At 39.9% G+C, this 20,200-nt stretch overlaps 1 protein-coding gene across 1 annotated transcript in view; it reads left to right on the top strand.

The window, feature by feature from the left end:
- The window catches only part of has3 (hyaluronan synthase 3), a 28,594-nt gene extending 10,071 nt beyond the window's left edge, over positions 1-18,523 (top strand). Inside the window, exons 2-5 of the mRNA XM_084363814.1 lie at positions 3,793-3,886; positions 4,004-4,554; positions 10,069-10,170; positions 14,648-18,523. Coding sequence (XP_084219940.1) covers positions 3,793-3,886; positions 4,004-4,554; positions 10,069-10,170; positions 14,648-15,577 — 1,677 coding nt within the window. The 3' untranslated portion in view covers positions 15,578-18,523. The remainder of the gene's footprint in view (positions 1-3,792; positions 3,887-4,003; positions 4,555-10,068; positions 10,171-14,647) is intronic.
- Positions 18,524-20,200: the final 1,677 nt, after the last annotated feature.

Here is a 20,200-nt window from a genome sequence, read left to right as displayed (position 1 = left end):
TACCATCTGGACAACTAATTATTAGAGAACAGTACATTTCCTTAATTGTGTAAAAGTGGAACCCAAAAAATTCAAGATTCCAATCATGTCTTGAATTTTGTGCAAATGTTTACAAAATGCCACAGCATATAGTATATTTTCAATAAAAATAGGTTGAATGGACTACAAAGAGCTAATACATAATATGAACACTGTATGATCAAACTGTCATACAGTGTGAATAAAATATTTATGATGAAAAAAATTGTAACTGTGTGATTAAAGTAATTAAATTTTAATTAAAGGCATTGCTTGTAGTGACAAGCCCACAGAGACTTACCAGTAACCTGGAGTTCCCCTTAACTCTGTGGGGATTTTTGTTGTCTGTCAGCGCAGTTATGGCTTTAAAGTCTGCAGCTGTTTTAGTTCACTCTCTCTACTCTCATCAACCTCATTTCCAGCTAATAAACCCTTTTTACCAAACCTGCTCGGCACCAGACAGCAAACAGACAGTTAGCAACTAGCTGGTTAACACAGTTCACCATATTTCAAAGAACTAGATCTTTTTCTCCATGCCAACTGAATGTGTAAATAATTGTTTCATAATGCAATAGCCATGATAACTCTGCTGCCCCCATGTGGCCAAATATAAATGAATGCAGGTTTAAATTTAAACAACAATAATGGCTCTTAAAGAGGATAGGTGCTATAGGATCAGTTATATGAGAACTGTTGAGTGTATTTCATTGAAACAAGAGCAAAGAACAGCACTTAAGGCTTTTCTTCATGAAAAAGATCAGTAAGAGCTCTCCTACTGTTGATCTGCTTGGTTAAAGCTAGCCCATGATAGATGATTATAGACAGGTGGTTCATCCAACCATCTGCCAAGTATGTTTTGAAAGTGCCTGCCCTTTTAAACAGTTTTCAGTTTGGTCAATCAACAATAAACAGTTACTTGTGTCCCTTAGATTACTTTGGTCTCCTGAACTTTGACCTCCACTTTGCCATGTGATCCTTTATGGAACATGTTGTTTATTGTAAATTAGTGGTGACGTATAACGAAGTATTGCATGCATGTTACCATCCAGTACTACTCCATGTCCTCTTGCTCGCATATTTCCCCCACCCCTCCCTTTATTAAACGTTAGAGTAACAGTAGAGGCATACTGTGCAGGATGTGTCAGTTGCTGTTTATTCAAACACTATTAGAAGCTGGCACCGACCCCCCCTTCATAGTGAAGATGATAAGGTGACTGTGTACTTTTTCTTTTTACCTTTCATCTGTCACAATTTTGATGTTGAGTAAGTTCATGGGGTTCAGTTTCTTTGGATTTCTGTTCAAGTTGAAACTTGAACCCTTCCACTCCCTCCAACTGTGACAAAGGAAATACGTTCTTTCTGCGTCATTGCACTATTTAGGGGAGAGTATTCAGAAAGCTTTTTAATGATGATAATAATAATCTTGGATTTTGCTAACCTTCAATGGACAGTGAAAGATGGTCAGTACATTTCATACAACTAATAGAGGATTGTTTCATTGTAAATTTAATTGTGGGAAATGCTAATCACCGGTAATGTTTGAGCAGTATCTGTTCCATAAGATGCCAAGCTGTCATTGAGTTGCAGTCAGGATAGCCAGTAACCAGTGACCCCCCAACAACCTTTACTAATCCCAGCCTGCCAACAACCCCCTCTGTTGACTGTGGCCCTCCAATCAAGCAGTCCATGTTATTGTCCCTTGTTATCTAGCCTGTGGCCCCGGGCCGTTTAGACCCCACTTACTTGGCCTGCATGTATAATCCAACATGGATCAGATATTGAGTTGAAGCTGTGGCCATCTGTCTTGATTATCCAGTTAAAATGGACATTTTTTTCTGAGGAGAGCTTTTAAATGTTTTAAATACACTTTTTTTTCATGTTTTGAGCAACACAAATTAAATTCCATTCACCTCTAATGTACTGAGACCGAAGCAGAGATCTCAAAGACAGACATCTTAAAACCTGGGCATGCTATAGCACCTATCCTCTTTAAGAGCCATTATTGTTGTTTAAATTTAAACCTGCATTCATTTATATTTGGCCACATGGGGGAAGCAGAGTTATCATGGCTATTACATTATGAAACAATTATTAACACATTCAGTTGGCATGGAGAAAAAGATCTAGTTCTTTAGCTGAAATATGGTGAACTGTGAGATCTCAAAGACAGACATCTTAAAACCTGGGCATATAAAACCAGATCAATTAATTTAATTAAAATTTTGTCCACACATTTCTTGGTAAGAAGGTGGTAATTATACCAAATAACATATTTGGAATTTCTTTGAAATTACACCCAAAATACAACAATGACTACCTGAAAATGTATTGAAAATGATATGATTTAATTTTAATATTCTGCTATTTTCCAATGAGCAGTTAATAAATAGCTGGTAATTTCTTTAAAAATATTTCCTGGAAACTTCCAATTGGTTTCTGCTTTACTTCTGCTGATCATGCCATTTTAACTTCCAACTAGTTTCTGTCTAACTTCCTCTCAGGGGGCCACTAAATTGAATTTAGTTGTTGCAGCAGAATATTATTATTAAATCATATAGGGAAATTTTCAATCAATTTAGATTTCTTTCCAAACCTCTTGAAAAATATGATGTACGGTATTTTGCATCATGTGTTTTGTTTTTCATCATCATTCAACTGGAGCTCCTATCCAGAATATCCAGAATTATCCAGAATAAGTGCAACAACAGTATGAACTGCAAGAATTGTAAGCAGGATAATCAGACAAGAGTCACTACTAGGATAAGAAATACAAAACAGAAAGGGAGAGATTAGAGATTTTAGAGGAATTAGACAGTCGGTAGAAACTTCTAAAGATCCTGTGTTTTTTATGTGTTCCAAAACCTCTATTTACAAAATTCCCCTTTCTGTCAGTAGTATCCCATAGCCTGCTTCCATGTAGAGTGTAGAGCTGTGTAGAAAGAGGGATTCAGTGCTGGGATGTAAATCTGTACATCCACTCAGAGAGGCAGACAAATCTGTCCATACCAGTGTGTCCCACAGAGCTAAATGTAATAACATAAATATCACTCTTTCTCTGCTGCGTGGCCCTAGTCGGGGGGGTGGGGGGTGGGGTGGGGTGGAGTGGGGGCAGGAGGTAATTTCATGAATGAAAGGACAGAATTGTTCCTCCGTTTTGACTGGTCCTGAGCAATGGCCAAACCCGCTGGCCTTTAATTAGAGTCATTAACCTAGAGAGAGGGAAGGGAGTGCCAGTGGGGCTGATAGGAGGGGGGGGAAGAGAAAGGTAGGAGGAAGATGAAAGAGAGCAGAACAGATGGCAGGTGGTGTTCAGTTGTAGGTTCTCTCATTTGAGGTTATTGAATACTCATCAAACCTGAGCCAGGTATCATTCTGTGCAGTGCAGTAAAGTACATGTACTCTTAAAGAATAAGTTTAATAAAAAATGAAAAAATACTCATTATCCACTTGCTGTGTGTGTGTGTGTGTGTGTGTGTGTGTGTGTGTGTGTGTGTGTGTGTGTGTGTGTGTATTAATATATATAGCAAGTGGTATTTTAGAGTCGATGTACTCCAGTGGTAACTCAACTCACATCGACAGTAAATGTAAATAACTTTTGGAGAGAACCATCTGGCAGGACTTTGAGCTCAACCTATATATATATATATATATATATATATATATATTTATATATGTATATATACTCTCAGAGACCCCCTGTGGAAGACCCAGGTTCAAATGAAGCCAGTTCAGTCACTCCCACTAAATTACCGTTGTATTTTTCTCCACCTCCAGATGCCCTCTCGCTGCAGGAATGCGCTGAACATTGTGGTCACCACCCTTTTTGCTGTGGTTGTCCTCTTCACCATCCTGCTGGCCTATGTCACAGGTTAATTTTGTGAATTTCAATGATATACACATAAAATGAAAAAAGTGTATGATGAGAGTGATAGGCAATGAAAGTGCCTTTGTTTACTTGTTTCCACTGTGTTTCACTGTTATAAAGGCTACCAGTTCATCCACACCGAGCAGCACCATCTCTCTTTTGGCCTCTATGGTGCCTTCCTCTCCCTCCACCTCTTCCTCCAGAGCCTCTTTGCTTTCCTGGAGCATCGACGGATGAGAAGCCCCGCCCAGCCTCAGCACCTCCGTCGTTCAGTGGCCCTTTGTATCGCAGCGTACCAAGAGGACCCAGACTACCTGAGGAAGTGCCTGCGCAGCATCCGCCGAATCTCCTTCCCTGGCCTGAGGGTGGTGCTGGTGGTGGATGGGAACCGGCCCGAGGACCGCTACATGATGGACGTTTTTCAGGAGGTGATGGGCGGGGCTGACCAGGGTGGCAGTATGGTTTGGAAAGGAAACTATCACAGCGACGGGTGTGAAGGCGGGGGTGTCGGAGGTGGAGGGAGGAGCACAGTGCACATGGAGGAGGCAGCACGAGTGGCTCGGCTGGTCAGGAGCTGCCGCTACTCCTGTATCATGCAGGAGTGGGGAGGGAAAAGAGAGGTGATGTACACCGCCTTTAAAGCACTGGGGGACAGTGTGGATTATGTGCAGGTAAGATCCACAGACACAAATAAAGCTATGGATATACTTCTGCATCAAAGGAGAACAGAAATGATCAGGACCATGGGAAGAACATTTTAAGATTTAGCTGTGTAATGTGCTTGAGATTTAATAAGACATATTTTTAACAGGGGGCGTATGGAGAGAATTTTGTTCCTTTATTATTCAATCAAATAGAACAGATTTGAAACCAAAAAAGAGATTTGTGAGCAAAAGAGAGTAAGTGGAAATCAATTTTTTTTTTTTTTGAGATCGAAACAGAACAGGTTGCAATTGAAAAAAAAATATGAGAGAGCATATTTCTTCAACTTCAATCAAAACTCAAAACCATTTTGCTTATAAATCAGTCCTCTTTGCTTTCAAGTTAAAAACCTTTGCTTGCAAATCAGTCCTCTTTGCTTTCAAGTTAAAAACCTTAGCTTGCAGATCAGTCCTCTTTGGTTGCAATTTCAAAGTTTTGCTTGCGAATTCAACTGCATTGAATTCAACTGTATCCACCAGCCTACGCTGGTGGATGAGAGAAGAGTTTCTATTGGCTGGTTTGACCTGGCTCCAGCGCCAGCTATGCCTTCCGCATTACACCCACTTCTCCCTTGTGCTGCACTGCTTGGAGGTAAGTTGATAGCCTGTTGCTCTTGAAACGTTTCCCAAAAGTAATGAATTGCGCTATATATCGTTGGCTACAGCCTGCCGTACATTCACAATAACAACAACAACAACAACAACAAGTAATGAATTATAATGCCCTGCTGCTGCAAGCACACTGATTAGCAGCATCATGGTTGTCTCTGCTAGTCACGGCCTGAGCAGAGTAGCCTAATGAGTGAGTGAATTACAGGGAGGCGTATACAACGTAGGGCTGTGATTTAAACATTTAGTGTTGCATGGTACTCGCGGTGCCAACACGTCACGGTTCCTACACAACAGTACTACCGTGGATTACTAAACTACCGCTGAACGCGGTGCCAGTTTCCACTGTGTAGCCGGCTGCTGCTACTCCTCCCGGGTCCCGTTCTCACTACAGCTGTTCTAATGTCAACAAACACACGTGGCGAATAATTTAACAAATTCACGCACATATTTCTAACCAGCCAGCATTACTGGTCTATACAGGAGCAGCTGCGTCAGACGGTCCGACTTAAATGACACTGAATGATGCTTTTGGCCTCCGAGATGTAGAATGTGTAGGCTATAGAAGAGAAACGCACATTTCAGCACCACTGTTTGTTGACATTAGAACAGCTGTAGTGAGAACGGAGCCGGGAGGAGTTTAGTTGAGGTAGTTTAGTAATCCACGGTAGTACTGTTGTGTAGGAACCGTGACGTGTTAGCACCGCGAGTACCATGCAACACTAAATGTTTAAATCACAGCCCTACGTTGTATACGCCTCCCTGTAATTCACTCACTCATTAGGCTACTCTGCTCAGGCCGTGACTAGCAGAGACAACCATGATGCTGCTAATCAGTGTGCTTGCAGCAGCAGGGTATTATAATTCATTACCTGTGTTGTTGTTGTTGTGAATGTACGGCAGGCTGTAGCCAATGATATATAGCGCAATTCATTACTTATGGGAAGCGTTGCAAGAGCAGCAGGCTATCAACTTGTAGAGCTTAGATCAGGCCCAAAAAATCAAGCCCGACCCTACCCGAGCCTGTGTACGTTGTGTCCAAGCCCGACCCGGCCCGACACATTAACTGTAATTATGAGCCCGAGCCCGATTTAAACCCGACAATTTTTTAATACGTGGCGTAACAGTCAGAGTTATTCAATGTAGCCTCCTTTTGTTTAGTGGGTAATGTAACCTGTACGATGAAGAAGAGCAGGTGTACTTCCGCTCCCCATGAGACAGGATGCTGCTGACAGAGAGAAGACTCCCCATTTTATTTTGTCTTTATTTAGTAAAGTGTTGGTGCAAGAACCTCGGCCTGGATCGTTTGCGTATACCTGTAACATCTAGTGCCGTAGAGACCTGGCATGGTGTGGTCAGTATTATGAATAAAAGTGCCGTGTGGAAACCCCCACATGCTGCCTGCTGTCTCTTGAGTAACCGGAGGCACCGCACTAAAGTGGACCATCACCTTCCCCTTCACCAGCCCACAGTGAGCTGTTATAACTGACGCTCTCAACTACAACTCCGAGTTGTTTGAACTACAGAAATCTGTTTACAATTATCTTAATGAATAATGCAACAAGGACGAAGCATGTACACTGCGTTGTTTGTTTATTCAGAACGGAATGGATCGCAAATGAATAAAGTAATGATTAAAAAAAAAACATACACAAATGCTTGATCAAGGGCCCAACCCGGCCCGAGGATAGTGGTGGGAAATAAGTCCGGGCTTGGGCAGAATCTAAACTCTACCTCCAAGCAGCACAGCACAAGGGGGAAGTGGGTGTAATGCGGAAGGCGTAGCTGGCGCTGGAGCCAGGTCAAACCAGCCAATAGAAACTCTTCTCTCATCCACCAGCGTAGGCCCCACCCATCAAGTACAGTTGAATTCGCAAGCAAAACTTTAGAATTTGCAACCAAAGAGGACTGATCTGCAAGCAAAGGTTTTTAACTTGAAAGCAAAGAGGACTGATTTATAAGCAAAATGGTTTTGAGTTTTGATTGAAGTTGAAGAAATATGCTCTCTCATATTTTTTTTTCAATTGCAACCTGTTCTGTTTCGATCTCAAAAAAAAAAAAATTGATTGCCACTTACTCTCTTTTGCTCTCAAATCTCTTTTTTGGTTTCAAATCTATTCTATTTGATTGAATAATAGAGGAACAAGATTCTCTCCATAGTGGCGCTGTTGCAAACTAGAGGTGTTGGAGTCTGACAGACATGGTGCATCCCAGGTACAGAGGACCTAATGAAAAGATGATATTGCTTGCATTATGGGGAATTTCAAAAAAGTCCCAAAAAGTCAACATATCTTGGATTTCCAGCTTCAGTTTTAAAAATTGTCTCAAAGAATCTGTCTCAATTGAGTCCTTTTACTTGATCGAACTGCAATACAAAAATGCTAGAGGATCCTATTAATTTCACATTTCTCTCTCTGATTTTTGCACTAAGGGTAAATACTGAGAGTAAAGTTACATCATGAAGTAAAAGTAAAAGGTCAAATTAAAAGTACTGAGAGTCAACAGCCATGCTCGCTGCTCTGTGTAAGGCTGCTTTAAGGTCAATGCAAACATGAGCGTGCTAACATGAAATGACAATGTTGCCATGCGGATGTATGGTATACTGTAATGTTCACTATGTTATAGCATTATAGTTTATCATGTAAGCATACTAATGTCTGCTATTGAGCACTAAACACAAAGCACAGCTGCTGACGGAATGTCATTTGTTGGCAAGTATTTGGTGGTAGGGCCCTGAAACACCAGGTCACTGGTCAGCCATCAAGCTGACACAAATTGGCCCTTCTTGGCAGCTTTTCAGATGACTGAGTCTATTGATCCAATCCAAAGCCCATCAGTGAGAGAAATCACTCTGATTGGCTGTTAAGCTAAGCGAAGAGCATGAACTGCACAAGGCAAAAAACAGCAACAGAAAAAGAAAGGGATAGCCTCTTGATAGCCTGTCACTGTAGTGTCTGTGATTTTACCTATTTAGTGCGGTTATTTTGCATCTCAGCCACTTCACCAGTGCCATTTGCAACTTTTTTTAAATCATATTCTTGATTAATAGTCGCTATATTAGCCAGAGTGGAGTGAAAATGGTGTCATGAGGTAAACATGTATGTAACGCTGTGATCCTATCCTCTCACTGAAGTTACGTAGTGCAGAAACAAGTGATGGGGGTGGCATGGCAGTCACAGAGACAATATTCACCCTATTACAAGACACTGTACCATCAGAATTATAATGAGGCTGGTATTTAAAGGTAAAAAAGTTACATAATGTTGCTTTAAATGACAAATACAGACTACTGCCACCTGCTGGTATGGAAAGTTATATCAGTTTTTCGGCCTTTGTCACCTTGTGAGTTTAGTGTTTAAGGTTTCTGTTCAATCAAGTCAAATTGCTTGTTTATGGATCCTAATATCTTTCAGATGTTTCCACACATAGGTAGAAATACTTTCACTGTTGAATGTCCATGGCATGCAGGTGTATCTCTGTTGCGCAGCTTTGCCACTGGCTGTTCGGAGCCTGACATAACTGTACCATCTACTCATGATAGCATTCTTTGATAATCAATATTTACAGAGGGAGGTGGAATTTAAAAATGTATTGCACTATATGCAGAGGTCTGAGAAACTTGTTTACTCAGTGATGGCCTCAACAGTTTCACTTAAATTAGTATGTATTTCCTATGGGGAAATGTTTGGGGATGACCAACACTACATTATCTGGGAACCATGAATTGAATTAATTTTTTTTGTCAAGCCATCAATTATGTTGAGATATTTCATAGGAGAAAGGAAAACTTTGACTTTTCAATTAGCATCACCAGCAGGTCAGAGGGTCACCATGTCTGTAAAAAATTAATGGCAATTCTCCAGACGTTGTCAAGAAAATTTAAGTCGGGACCAATGGTGGATTGACAGACAGACATTGTCAGAACCTTGTCACTAGCATTGCTAGAAATGAACAATGAGTGAAACATTCATAAAAGAAAGGCATTTGTTTAAATGTGGTTTCTAAGATGTAAGGTTAAAATTCTGACAATAAACTCAATTAATTTTCCGATTGAAGTTGGAACCCAAATAGACATTAAAATGTTTCTAATGTCTCCAATCCTCTTCTATTAAGGTGACAAACACTGAATGACAGAGGGAACCTTTTCTCAAAATTCAAACCTGAGATCCATGTTGAAGAATCAACTCACCGACCAAATTATGTTTTGATGAGTTTAGACCACTTTGGTCAATTTGTGTATATGTAGTATTGTCCTAATAACTGCTTGTCATCTTTCCATGTCACTGGTGTGTAACTTTTGTTTGGTTTAGTTAGACTGACTTTGAAATATTTTCATCTCTGAAAGAAGAAGAAATGTATGTTAACAGAGTATTTTGACTAAAAACCCAATTAAACACCCTGTGAACATAGGGCTGGCTGAGGGTGTGTACCAGTAGCCAAAAATAATCACATTTCACAAAGCCATCAGTGACAATCCATTTATATTCATCTGCACACTCCAACCAGATATTATTTAAATCAGCTGTTTTTCAACTTCTGTGTCTCACCTTAATTCCATTGACCATACAACAGTTTACAACATTAATTGAAAATCTGTCTCATATAAAGAATTTAATTATTCACATTCCAAACTGATGGACCTGTGTTTAATCAACTCACTCTTCATAGCCAGCTGTTGCACATGATTATGTGCAGTTACAATGAACCAGCTGGAATCTCTGTCCGCAGCCTCTCATTTCTCTCATGGATTTCAGCATTAATACTACTCAGTGCTCTGCAGCACCTGCAGCCTTAATTTGTCCAATGCTTGTATATTTTTGAAACTGTGTTTGACCCTGAGCATTACTGTACCCTGTGTGCTTGTTGTACTTTTAGGTGTGTGACTCAGACACAGTTCTAGACCCAGCATGTACAATAGAAATGCTGAAGATTCTTGAGGAAGATCCAATGGTGGGAGCAGTTGGTGGAGACGTGCAGGTACAAAAGAAATGACAAGTATAATGATGGCCAAAGACACAAATGTTTGGTTTGAAAGTCAACTCACTAACTTGGGTGCCACCAAGGAAGGTGATTGAAAGCTACCACTACCACATATTGTAAATAGGTTTAGGCACTGAACTCAGTACTTTTAAGGGTAACGACCAAATTACCAAGTACCTATTTGTGTTATCTGTGCCAAATTTCGGTACCCGAGAACACATCTTTAGAGTTATGTTTTTTGTTTGTTTGGTTTTTTTAATATATTTTTATTAGAATTTTGTATAAGACAAGTTACAGAAAACAAACACAGAAAAAAAGACGGAGTAGAAACAACAAGCAAAATAGAACACACACACAAAAAAACAGGGCGTATTTGAAAACAATAATTTAGTACACTGCTGCATCACTGACCCTAGAATATTAACACAAATACTAAACAGAGATGATAAAGGTGGATGGCACTCTATGAACTCCCTTACTAGTCAAGATCAGTTATATTTATCAAGGTGAGCCAGAAATGTATTAAGATTGTCCATCATGCCATATCGAACCTTCTCCATATGCAATATACCAATGAGCTCACTTAACCAGATCTTAAACTGGGGCACAGTATCTGAGTTCCAGAGTTTTAAAATCATTTTCTTTGCAATTATCATTCCATACATAATTGTGCTTTGCACCAAAACTCTATGTTTAAGTAGAGAAGGAGAAATCCCAAATAATGCAATCATTGGGTCAGGTTCAAACACACAGCTATACATGTCAGAAAACCACTTAAATAAAATGTTACACCAAAAATTATACAGTTTCGGACATGTCCAAAAGAGGTGAGTCAGAGAGCCCTCTGCAGATTTACATTGGTCACACAGAGAGGAAATTGTGGGAAAGATTCTCTGCAGTTTAGTTTTTGAGTAATGAAGCCTGTGCATCACCTAAAATTGGATTAACTGGTGCCTGGTGTGAATAGAGCAAGATCAGGCCCTACCAAGGCTCTCCTTCCAAACATCATCTCCAATCTGAATTCCCAGCTCCTCCTCCCAGGAGTTTTTCAAAGAGTGTGTAGCATAAACCGTTTGTTCAAAGAATATATTTACAAAGACAGACACCATTTTTTTTGATTCAGGTGGACCCAACAAAAGCTTATAAATCATTTTATCTTCCGGAAGGGACTCAAAGTTAGGCACACAGTGACGGACATAATTCTTAATCTGCAAATATCGGAAAAAATGTGTTGTGGGAAGAGAAAACTTGCTTTTAACTGAGCAAATGTGGCAAACTGTGTATTAATATACAGATCTTTCAGAGTGACTAAACCCCTTAGCCTCCAACTGTTTGTTGGAGTCCCGTCCGAGAGGGACGGAGAGAATGCTTGGTTGCGATATACTGGGGCATGGATAGAAGTGTCTGGTAGTCTGCAGCCCTTCCTAATTTGCTGCCATATTTTTAAGCAATTGAAAATTATCATATTATCCATCTTAACAGTTGCAGGAGATCTGGGTGTTGAGAATAGAAGTGCTGGAAGAGAACTGTTTTTGATATCACTCATTTCAGTGGCAACCCAGGGGGGAGTCTTGGCAGATACCTCCATATTATATCCTTCCTGCCAATAAACAAGGGCTCTAGCATTTGCTGCCCAGTACTAATGCAGAAAATATGGTAGTCCTAACCCACCCATTTCCCCTGGTTTATGTAAATGAGTTTTTGAAATTCTGTGAGCTTTAAAGCCCCAAATAAAAGACAGAACTATCGAATCCAAAGATTTGAAAAAAGGTTGTGCCAAAAAAATAGGTACATTTTGAAAAAGATACAAGAACCTCGGTAGGAAAACCATTTTGATGGCATTTATTCGACCCACCATAGAAAGAGGAAGAGTCCTCCATTTTTCAATGTCCCTCTTCAGTTTCTCCACTTTCTCAAGAAAGTTCAGCTTAAAAATCAGTTTAGGGTCTTTTGGCAAAACTACACCAAGATACTTCAGCCTGTCTGTAACTTTGAACGGGAGATTATGCAAAAATTCAGTGTTGAGATCAGCGCCCAGCAACATGAATTCACTCTTCTGCCAGTTAATTGTGTATCCCGAAACTTCACCAAATGTTCTAATAAGATCCAACAAAGCAGGAACTGATTTCTCTGGTTGTGATATTTTTCATATCAACATCGTCCGCATATAGGGAAATATGGTGATCCACATTACCCAGCCAGATGGGTTCAATAGAAGGGTGATTCCTGATACTAATGGCACTGTTGCCATTAGTATCTCAATAGCAATGGCAAAGAGCAATGGGCTGAGGGGGCAGCCCTGGCGTGTACCGCAATGTAATCAGAACGGCACTGATCTTTCTTGATTTTTGAGAATGGAGGAAGATGGGTGAGCATATAACATTGTAATCCACGATACAAATTGACTACCAAATCCAAACTCCTCCAAAGCCTTTACCATATATGCCCATTCCACTTGATCGAACCCTTACTATACCTATGATTGTACATACAATATATTCACATTATACATATCTACATTATATTCATCAATCTTCTGACATTAAAAAAAGAAAATCTATTAGGGACAAAGCCAGTTTGATCAGTGTGAATGATGGATGATATATATTTATTTAACCTATTTGCTAATAACTTGGTAAAAAATTTCATATCTGAGTTCAATAGTGCGATAGGACGAAAAGATGAAGGCTCAGTTTCATCCCTACCTTCTTTTAATAATAATGAAATATTGGCTTCATATAATGTGGGTGGAAATTTCTGGGTTCCAAGTCAATGATTGAACATCCTCAAAAGAAGGGGAGCAATCTTCAGAGAATTTTTTTTATACATTTCAATTTTTAAAACCATCTGGGCCAGCGGCCTTGCCATTGGGAAATGATTTTATAGCATCCAGAATCTCTTGTGTGGTGATGTCAGAATTCAAAGCTTCTCGAGCAGCCTCACTTAGTTTAGGGAGTCCCAGCCAATCAGAAACGTTCCCTTTTGCTTTTGACATGTATAACTCTGTTTAATGTTCCCTAAAGCGATCGTTTATACTTTAAGGATCAATAACTCGTTCTCCAGTCTTTGATTTAATCTTGTGAATGGCTCTACTAGCTTGCAAGCCTCTTAACTGTTGGGCCAGTAATTCATGGGGCTTATCCCCCAACTCGAAATGTTTCTGCCTGATCTTAAACAATTGATTACATACCTGACTGGATAGGATAGTGTTATATTCATAGTTAAGTTTAAGAATATTTTGTAAGGTGAAAGGGCTGGAGGAAGTCCTGTAGGCAAGTTCCAATTGTGATAGTTCAGTTTCAATTTCTGACAGTCGCTTCTGCCTTTCCTTTTTCAGAATTATGTTTTAGAGAGAAAGAGGAGAGCCAGACATCAGCCCTGTCACAATGAATCAGTGCAACACTCGCTGCAATATTTGTAATGCGAAATACAGAGCTGAGCAGGGCAACCCTAACCCTAACCTGAGGAAACACCTGGTCCAACATCAAATATATCCAAACGCCTTAGAGTGTATCGTGTTTGATAGGGTTAGGGAGAGAGGAGAGTTAAACCTTCCTCAAGAGGTATCATCATCTTCATCAACATATTTGTAAGTAACTTGCTAGTTGGAGAAGTTGTTGATAAATGTACTTTTCACAGTCTTGATTGATGTTACCTTAGCAGTTTTGCCAGCATTAGCCAAAACTCAGCTCCTGGCTGCTTTCGAAATTCCATACCAACAGGCTGTTTAGTACGCTAACATAATATGAGAGATTAGATTAAAGAGTAAATTCCCTCAAGAATACACTGTTAGGTACGGGTACCGAATGCCAAGTACTAGTATAAGTATTGGTTCAAATGTGAACGGTGCCCAACCCTAGTTGTAAAGCCCTGTTCAGACCAAAGATTTGCGACATGATGAGTTGAAACTTGAAAGTACTTGCAATAAAGACGATACACAATCTGGCCTAGCTTTGCTGTGAACTGGCAGGTTTTCAGAATGTTCCAAACCGGATGTGCAACGATTCTCTGTACCTCCGTTTTAACTGCCAGCTTTTCAGGCTTTTTGTATATGGATCGATCAATCAATCAATCAATCAATCAATCAATAATTGACAACAAAAGTCATCTCATGGGGGAGAGAAGCTGTGGGACAGATGGGAGGCAGGGGGATACAGCAGCCACAGCAGCTTTACGAATTGAGATATGAATATTAATAATAATACTAAAAGTATTAGTATAATAGGATAGAATTTGGACAGAATTTGTAGCGCCCTAAAATATGTCACATTGTGACATTAACAGACTCGTTTGTAGGAGAGAAAGAACAGTGGAGTGTGGCTGTGAATCCGAGCGGAGAAGAGGAAAGTTGTCAATTAGCCAGTAGGTGCTGATTGCATTGATTACATGCATTACTTTATCAAACCTTAAACCTTAATGTACTTTAAACCAAATGTTTTTTGTACTAATTTCTCCACATTTTCCTGTCCTCCAGATCCTTAACAAGTATGACTCGTGGATCTCCTTCCTCAGTAGCGTGCGCTACTGGATGGCCTTCAACATTGAGCGGGCATGCCAGTCCTACTTTGGATGTGTCCAGTGTATCAGCGGCCCTCTGGGGATGTACAGGAGCTCTTTGCTCCAGCGCTTCCTTGAGCCCTGGTACCACCAGACCTTCCTAGGCTCCAAGTGCAGCTTTGGTGATGACCGCCACCTCACCAATCGGGTGCTCAGCTTCGGCTACAAGACTAAATTTACAGCGCGATCACAGTGCCAGACTGAAACACCAACCCAGTATCTACGTTGGCTCAACCAGCAGACTCGATGGAGCAAGTCTTACTTCCGTGAGTGGCTCTACAATGCCCTGTGGTTCCACAAGCACAGCCTCTGGATGACCTATGAGTCAGTGGTCACTGGCTTCTTTCCCTTCTTCTTGGTTGCCACAGTCATCCATCTCTTTTATCGTGGAAGGTTGTGGAACATCTTGCTGTTCTTATTGACAGTCCAGCTGGTTGGGATGGTGAAGGCCACCTATGCCTGTTTCCTGCGTGGCAGCCTGGTCATGATCTTCATGTCACTCTACTCTCTGCTCTATATGTCCAGCTTGCTCCCTGCCAAAATGTTTGCCTTGCTCACCATCAACAAGGCTGGATGGGGCACTTCAGGCCGCAGGACGATCGTGGTCAACTTCATCGGTGCTGTGCCTGTCACAGTGTGGGCTTTGGTGCTGCTTGGAGGTGTGGCATATACAATCTACTGTGAAACACAGGAGCCATTCAGTGAGACAGAGAAAGCCTTGTTGATAGCAGGGACGATACTCTACGCCTGCTACTGGCTCATTCTGCTGGTGCTGTACCTGGCAATCGTAGCCAAGCGGTGTAACAAGAGGGAAGAGCAGTATCACCTGCCTTATGCAGAGGCATAAACCTGTTACCAGAGAGAGACTGGTGGGACATTTGTGCCAAGTTTCACTGCAGTATGATTCTAGCAAGGTCTCTGTTGACTGCTCAAGTGATGAGCTGTAAACCAGGAACACATTCAAATTGTCATCACTGGTGCTAAAAATCTGTGAATCTGAAATCTGAGCAGCAGGAATCTAATCCACTTGGGGGAGACTCTGAGATGACTGGATCCGTGCAGCTCTGCCATGTATATCATGCTCAATGGTGCTTCATATTTGAAAAAACAACAACAAACAAATGGAACTGATCCAGTTTTTAAATTGTTCATAGGCTACACTTGTAATAGTGACATGCTCAGAAGAACATTTGGTAGTTAATCAATACAGGTTAGCTGTAAAATGGTGACAAAAGGGTGCAGGAGGGTGATTTTTGCTTTAAATAGAAAGCAGAGGAACAAAATAAGACAAGAAGACATAAGGGTTGGTAGGGTTTCCATGTCCTTCATTTAAATAAAGATGAAATGGGCTAAAATATGATGGAGCTGGGCTTCTGTAATACATAATAAATAAAAAAAAACAAGGCAATTCTCTCAAACTAGTAAAAGCACCTCTATTTTAGATAAGAAGAGGGAAGCTCAGATCGATTTAGACATTACAGTGTGTCCTAAAGGTGTTTAGACAGAACACTATGTATTTTTTGCCTGCAGTGGACCTGACTAGGAATCAATAGATGTGAATTTGAAAGGTGTGTCCATGCAAGTTGGAAATTTGCCAGCCTGAGTGTTAAATGGCTGCTCATCCTGGCACTTCATGAATCTGCTTTATAAAAATATAGAGATAAGAAAAATAAGGGTGAGAATGAAAGAAAATAAAAGGAAGAACTCACCAAGAACTTTGTGAGTTCTTCACTTCTGAGATAAGTCAGAGATGACACACACACAGCCACTTCACACACACATTGTTTGTCCTAGCTACAATGAACGTCTGTCTCTATTTGTGAACACTCAACATGGACTGCACACAGTCCAGCAAAATTCATGTGAAAATTTGGCTTATGTTCTGTCTCAGCACACATTAAGGCATAGGTTCTGATGTTTACGTCAATAGAAATACAATGCTCACATGGAAAATGGACACTGAAAGAGTTCTTGTTTTCCTGTAATCATTTCTCCTATCTGTACTGGCTGTGAAGTGATATCTTTAATACATCCAAATTTGTAAGCAATGGTGCACAAAAAGTCCCTATTCTCTGTTGAAATGCATTCTAATGTTCAGACAGATAATATGAAAAGTGTTACTTTTAAAAATTGTAATGTATAATATATGCTGAAACAAGAAGGCCCAAATTATTAAGAATTTTGACAGTGATTTATAAAGCTTATAATGTTTCCCCTAACTTAACAACTTTAAGCAATTTTTTTAAGGGAGTCTGGGGACTTCTTGATGGGCACAGAAGTAGCGGTTATTGTTTACAGTATTTGTAAAATTTGACATGTTTAGCATCAATAAAATGTTTTTTCTTTAATAAATTGAGTGTAAATGGTGAAATCAGTGTAAACAGTGTGTTCAAATAGCTGCTAAATGTTGGCAGGTAACACTTTAGTACTTTAGACACAGAAGCAGACAGGCTGGTACAGCCATGCTGCCACAAACTGACACTTTCTACAAGGAGGCACAAATGAGATTTTGAGGTGTTTATTTTGTTGTTTGTTGATTTTGTTACTAGTTCAATGGTTATAATTGTTGAAACAGACTGTGTTCACAAACAACTGCTGCTTATCTTGGCAAGTTAGAGAGGCCAAAAACTTAATTTATGTAATTTAAGTAGGTGTTCCTTCAATGTAACCCAGGGCAATCGAATCTCAAATGTGTCCACTTGTGGCATGTGGCACCTTTACTTAGAACTGTCCACTTGTTTGGATCCCTCAGGACTCATGTTGATACCAAGTCTAAACAGTCTATGAGCCTTAAGCAGATTGAGGGTATTTGCCAGTATGAAAAAAAATCCCTTTTTCTAACGAGATACTACTGCTGATACTTTGACTTTCATAAAGTGTGGTCCCATTAGGGAGGTATAAATGCGAAGCCAATATGGACAGGAGGAACAATTACAGCAACCTAAAACTCTTTTGGTGCACATATGGGCATTCGAACTTATCCTTCTAACATGTTCATATTATGACTAGAGACTGCTGCTGAAAGTTACCAATATTCAGGAAATGCAGAGAATATGAGAAGTTGTCTTGTCACACTTGCAATTGGGTGTAATGGTGTGGATGTCTTCAGGTCAGAGACTGAGACAGCTCTTAGACCAGTCCTCATGTACTCTCGTCAGCCATGAACAACACACTGTATGTTGTGGAGCAGCTATATTTTATCACAACAGACAATCTAGCATTTGTGAACATGAAATACAGCTATATCTTAGGTGCTTTTGAGCAGTACCATATTATTGTACGTCATGGTCCAATTCTGAGTTACAGTCACGATTGGGTCATAGTTTCAATATGTGCATCAGAGATTTTTATATGGTCACTTTTATGTATTGTAAAGGTGCAAACTTATGTTTGTGTAACAGTAAAGTTTTACTACTGGACACTATTCTCTGAACCTTTTGACATTTGACTTTTGTTCATTCATTGCATCAATAACAATGTGAAGACTGAAGACCAAAGACATTTCTTCTGAAGTGAGAGACTCAAGAGCTTTGCTTTCACTCTTGTTTTTTCATGTTTTTAATATATATGATTTCAAATCAAACAGATTCATTCTGGTGTGTTTCAGTCCTTTTGTCAAGTGTGAACACCATATGTATGCCTACACTGACAGCTGTCTGTTTGGTTTTTACATTTCCTCTTTGTGTTAAGTTCATGTTTTTTTTATTTTGAGCAGACTGTATAGGTTTAAACTCAAAAGTTCAGAAAGAACAAATACATTAAAAAGAAGTTGTGTTTATAAAATTGGCTGGCCTTTCTAAGGGTTAACCAGAGATGCAAGGAGTCTTGTTTCTCCATCTTCTGCAGCTTCCATCTCTGGATCACAAGATATTGGAATTTTCCTAATTCATTAAAAATGCTTCCTGTTTTAGACACAAACCCCTCCATTCATACGGAATGGAGAATGTCTCCATTGTTTTAAATGACTGCCCATGCCATATTTTTCAATATTCTGATTATATTTTTGTTTACTGTATTGTGTGTTCACGTAAAAATAGAAATACATCAATAGTCTCAATTACTTCTTTCTTAGCACAAAAACAGGTTGTAGCGATCAACCTTCTTTTGTTGTCTTCATTGTGACAGAGTGGAAGGTAAACAGGTAAATGAGATGCAGCACGAGTTAATGTGAATGTGAATTGATCTCTGTCACGTGGATCTTGCAGCTTCAGCTTTAAGGCCATGTGTTTGATGAACCGAAATTAGAAAGCAGGGAGATTACAGTCCAAAGCACTTTTGAAGGAAAATTAAGAAAAATGTTCATTATAAACACATTTATTGAATCTTTTCATCTCTGTTTATCAAATGATACGAAAATATACTGAGGGTGTTTCGAAGTTCAAGAATTATTCAACATAACGGTCACAAAATGGCAAACTGGATGATCCGAACCTGCTGGTCAAAAAATCTAAAAATACATAAAATCTCCACAGGCATCATCGTATGAGAGCTGCAAAGGACAGACTAAAATCTTTCAAAAATATGACATCCAGTCGATCATTTTGTCCCAAAACGGGCAGTCAGCAAACATCATCTGGGTAACAAGTAATCTGAAGCAATTTTTATGTGGCATTTTTTACATGTCATCAGGCAGGATGTGACATGATCACAAATATAGTGAAGGACCCCAAACAATGGTGAAAGGTAAGTAGGCTCGTTCCAGATCAACTGCGCCTCAGCTGGAAAGCGGTCAAGATCAGGCGGCAGCAGCAGTGGGCAGAGCCGAATGGCTGCGATCAAGTCGGACAGTTTTCCAGCAGCCTTCAGTCTGTGCAGGAAGTCACAGAAACACTTACATCCTGTTAGATCTGATTCTGATTGATTTCAATCTTATCAGACACATTATCAGTTTGTACACAGTTGGTGTTTATTATGGCACTGAGCAATAGGCCATCTGTGATTTGTTTTTGTTTTTTTTCATAAATTCTCACATAAATCATCATTATATCAGTTTGCTGATGTTTACAAATCATCTGAGCAGACCTGTCCCTCTCAGACTACATCAATAAATGGAATACATTAATAAAACACTAAGGAAAGAAATACAAGACCATAGTTTTTTATTATTGATCTGTAACATATTTATACTGTCGGGGCTTCACATCTGAATCCTCACATCCCACTTACCACTAGTTTTTGTGTTGTTTTTTTACACACCGTCAGGAATCTGGGAGTTATCTTTGATCAAGATATGTCCTTCAACTCCCACATAAAACAAATTTCAAGGTCTGCATTTTTTCATCTACGTAACACTGCAAAAATCAGGCCCATCCTGTCTCAAAAAGACGCAGAAAAGCTAGTCCATGCATTTGTTACTTCCAGGCTGGACTATTGTAATTCTCTATTATCAGGCTGCCCTAACAAGTCTCTAAAGAGTCTCCAGCTGGTCCAGAATGCTGCAGCACGTGTACTGACAGGAACTAAGAAAAGA

Source organism: Pagrus pagrus (assembly GCF_965226575.1).
Source record: "Pagrus pagrus genome assembly, chromosome: 10".
In the NCBI taxonomy this organism is placed as follows: domain Eukaryota; kingdom Metazoa; phylum Chordata; class Actinopteri; order Spariformes; family Sparidae; genus Pagrus; species Pagrus pagrus.
This window is presented reverse-complemented; position numbering and strand designations above follow the sequence as displayed.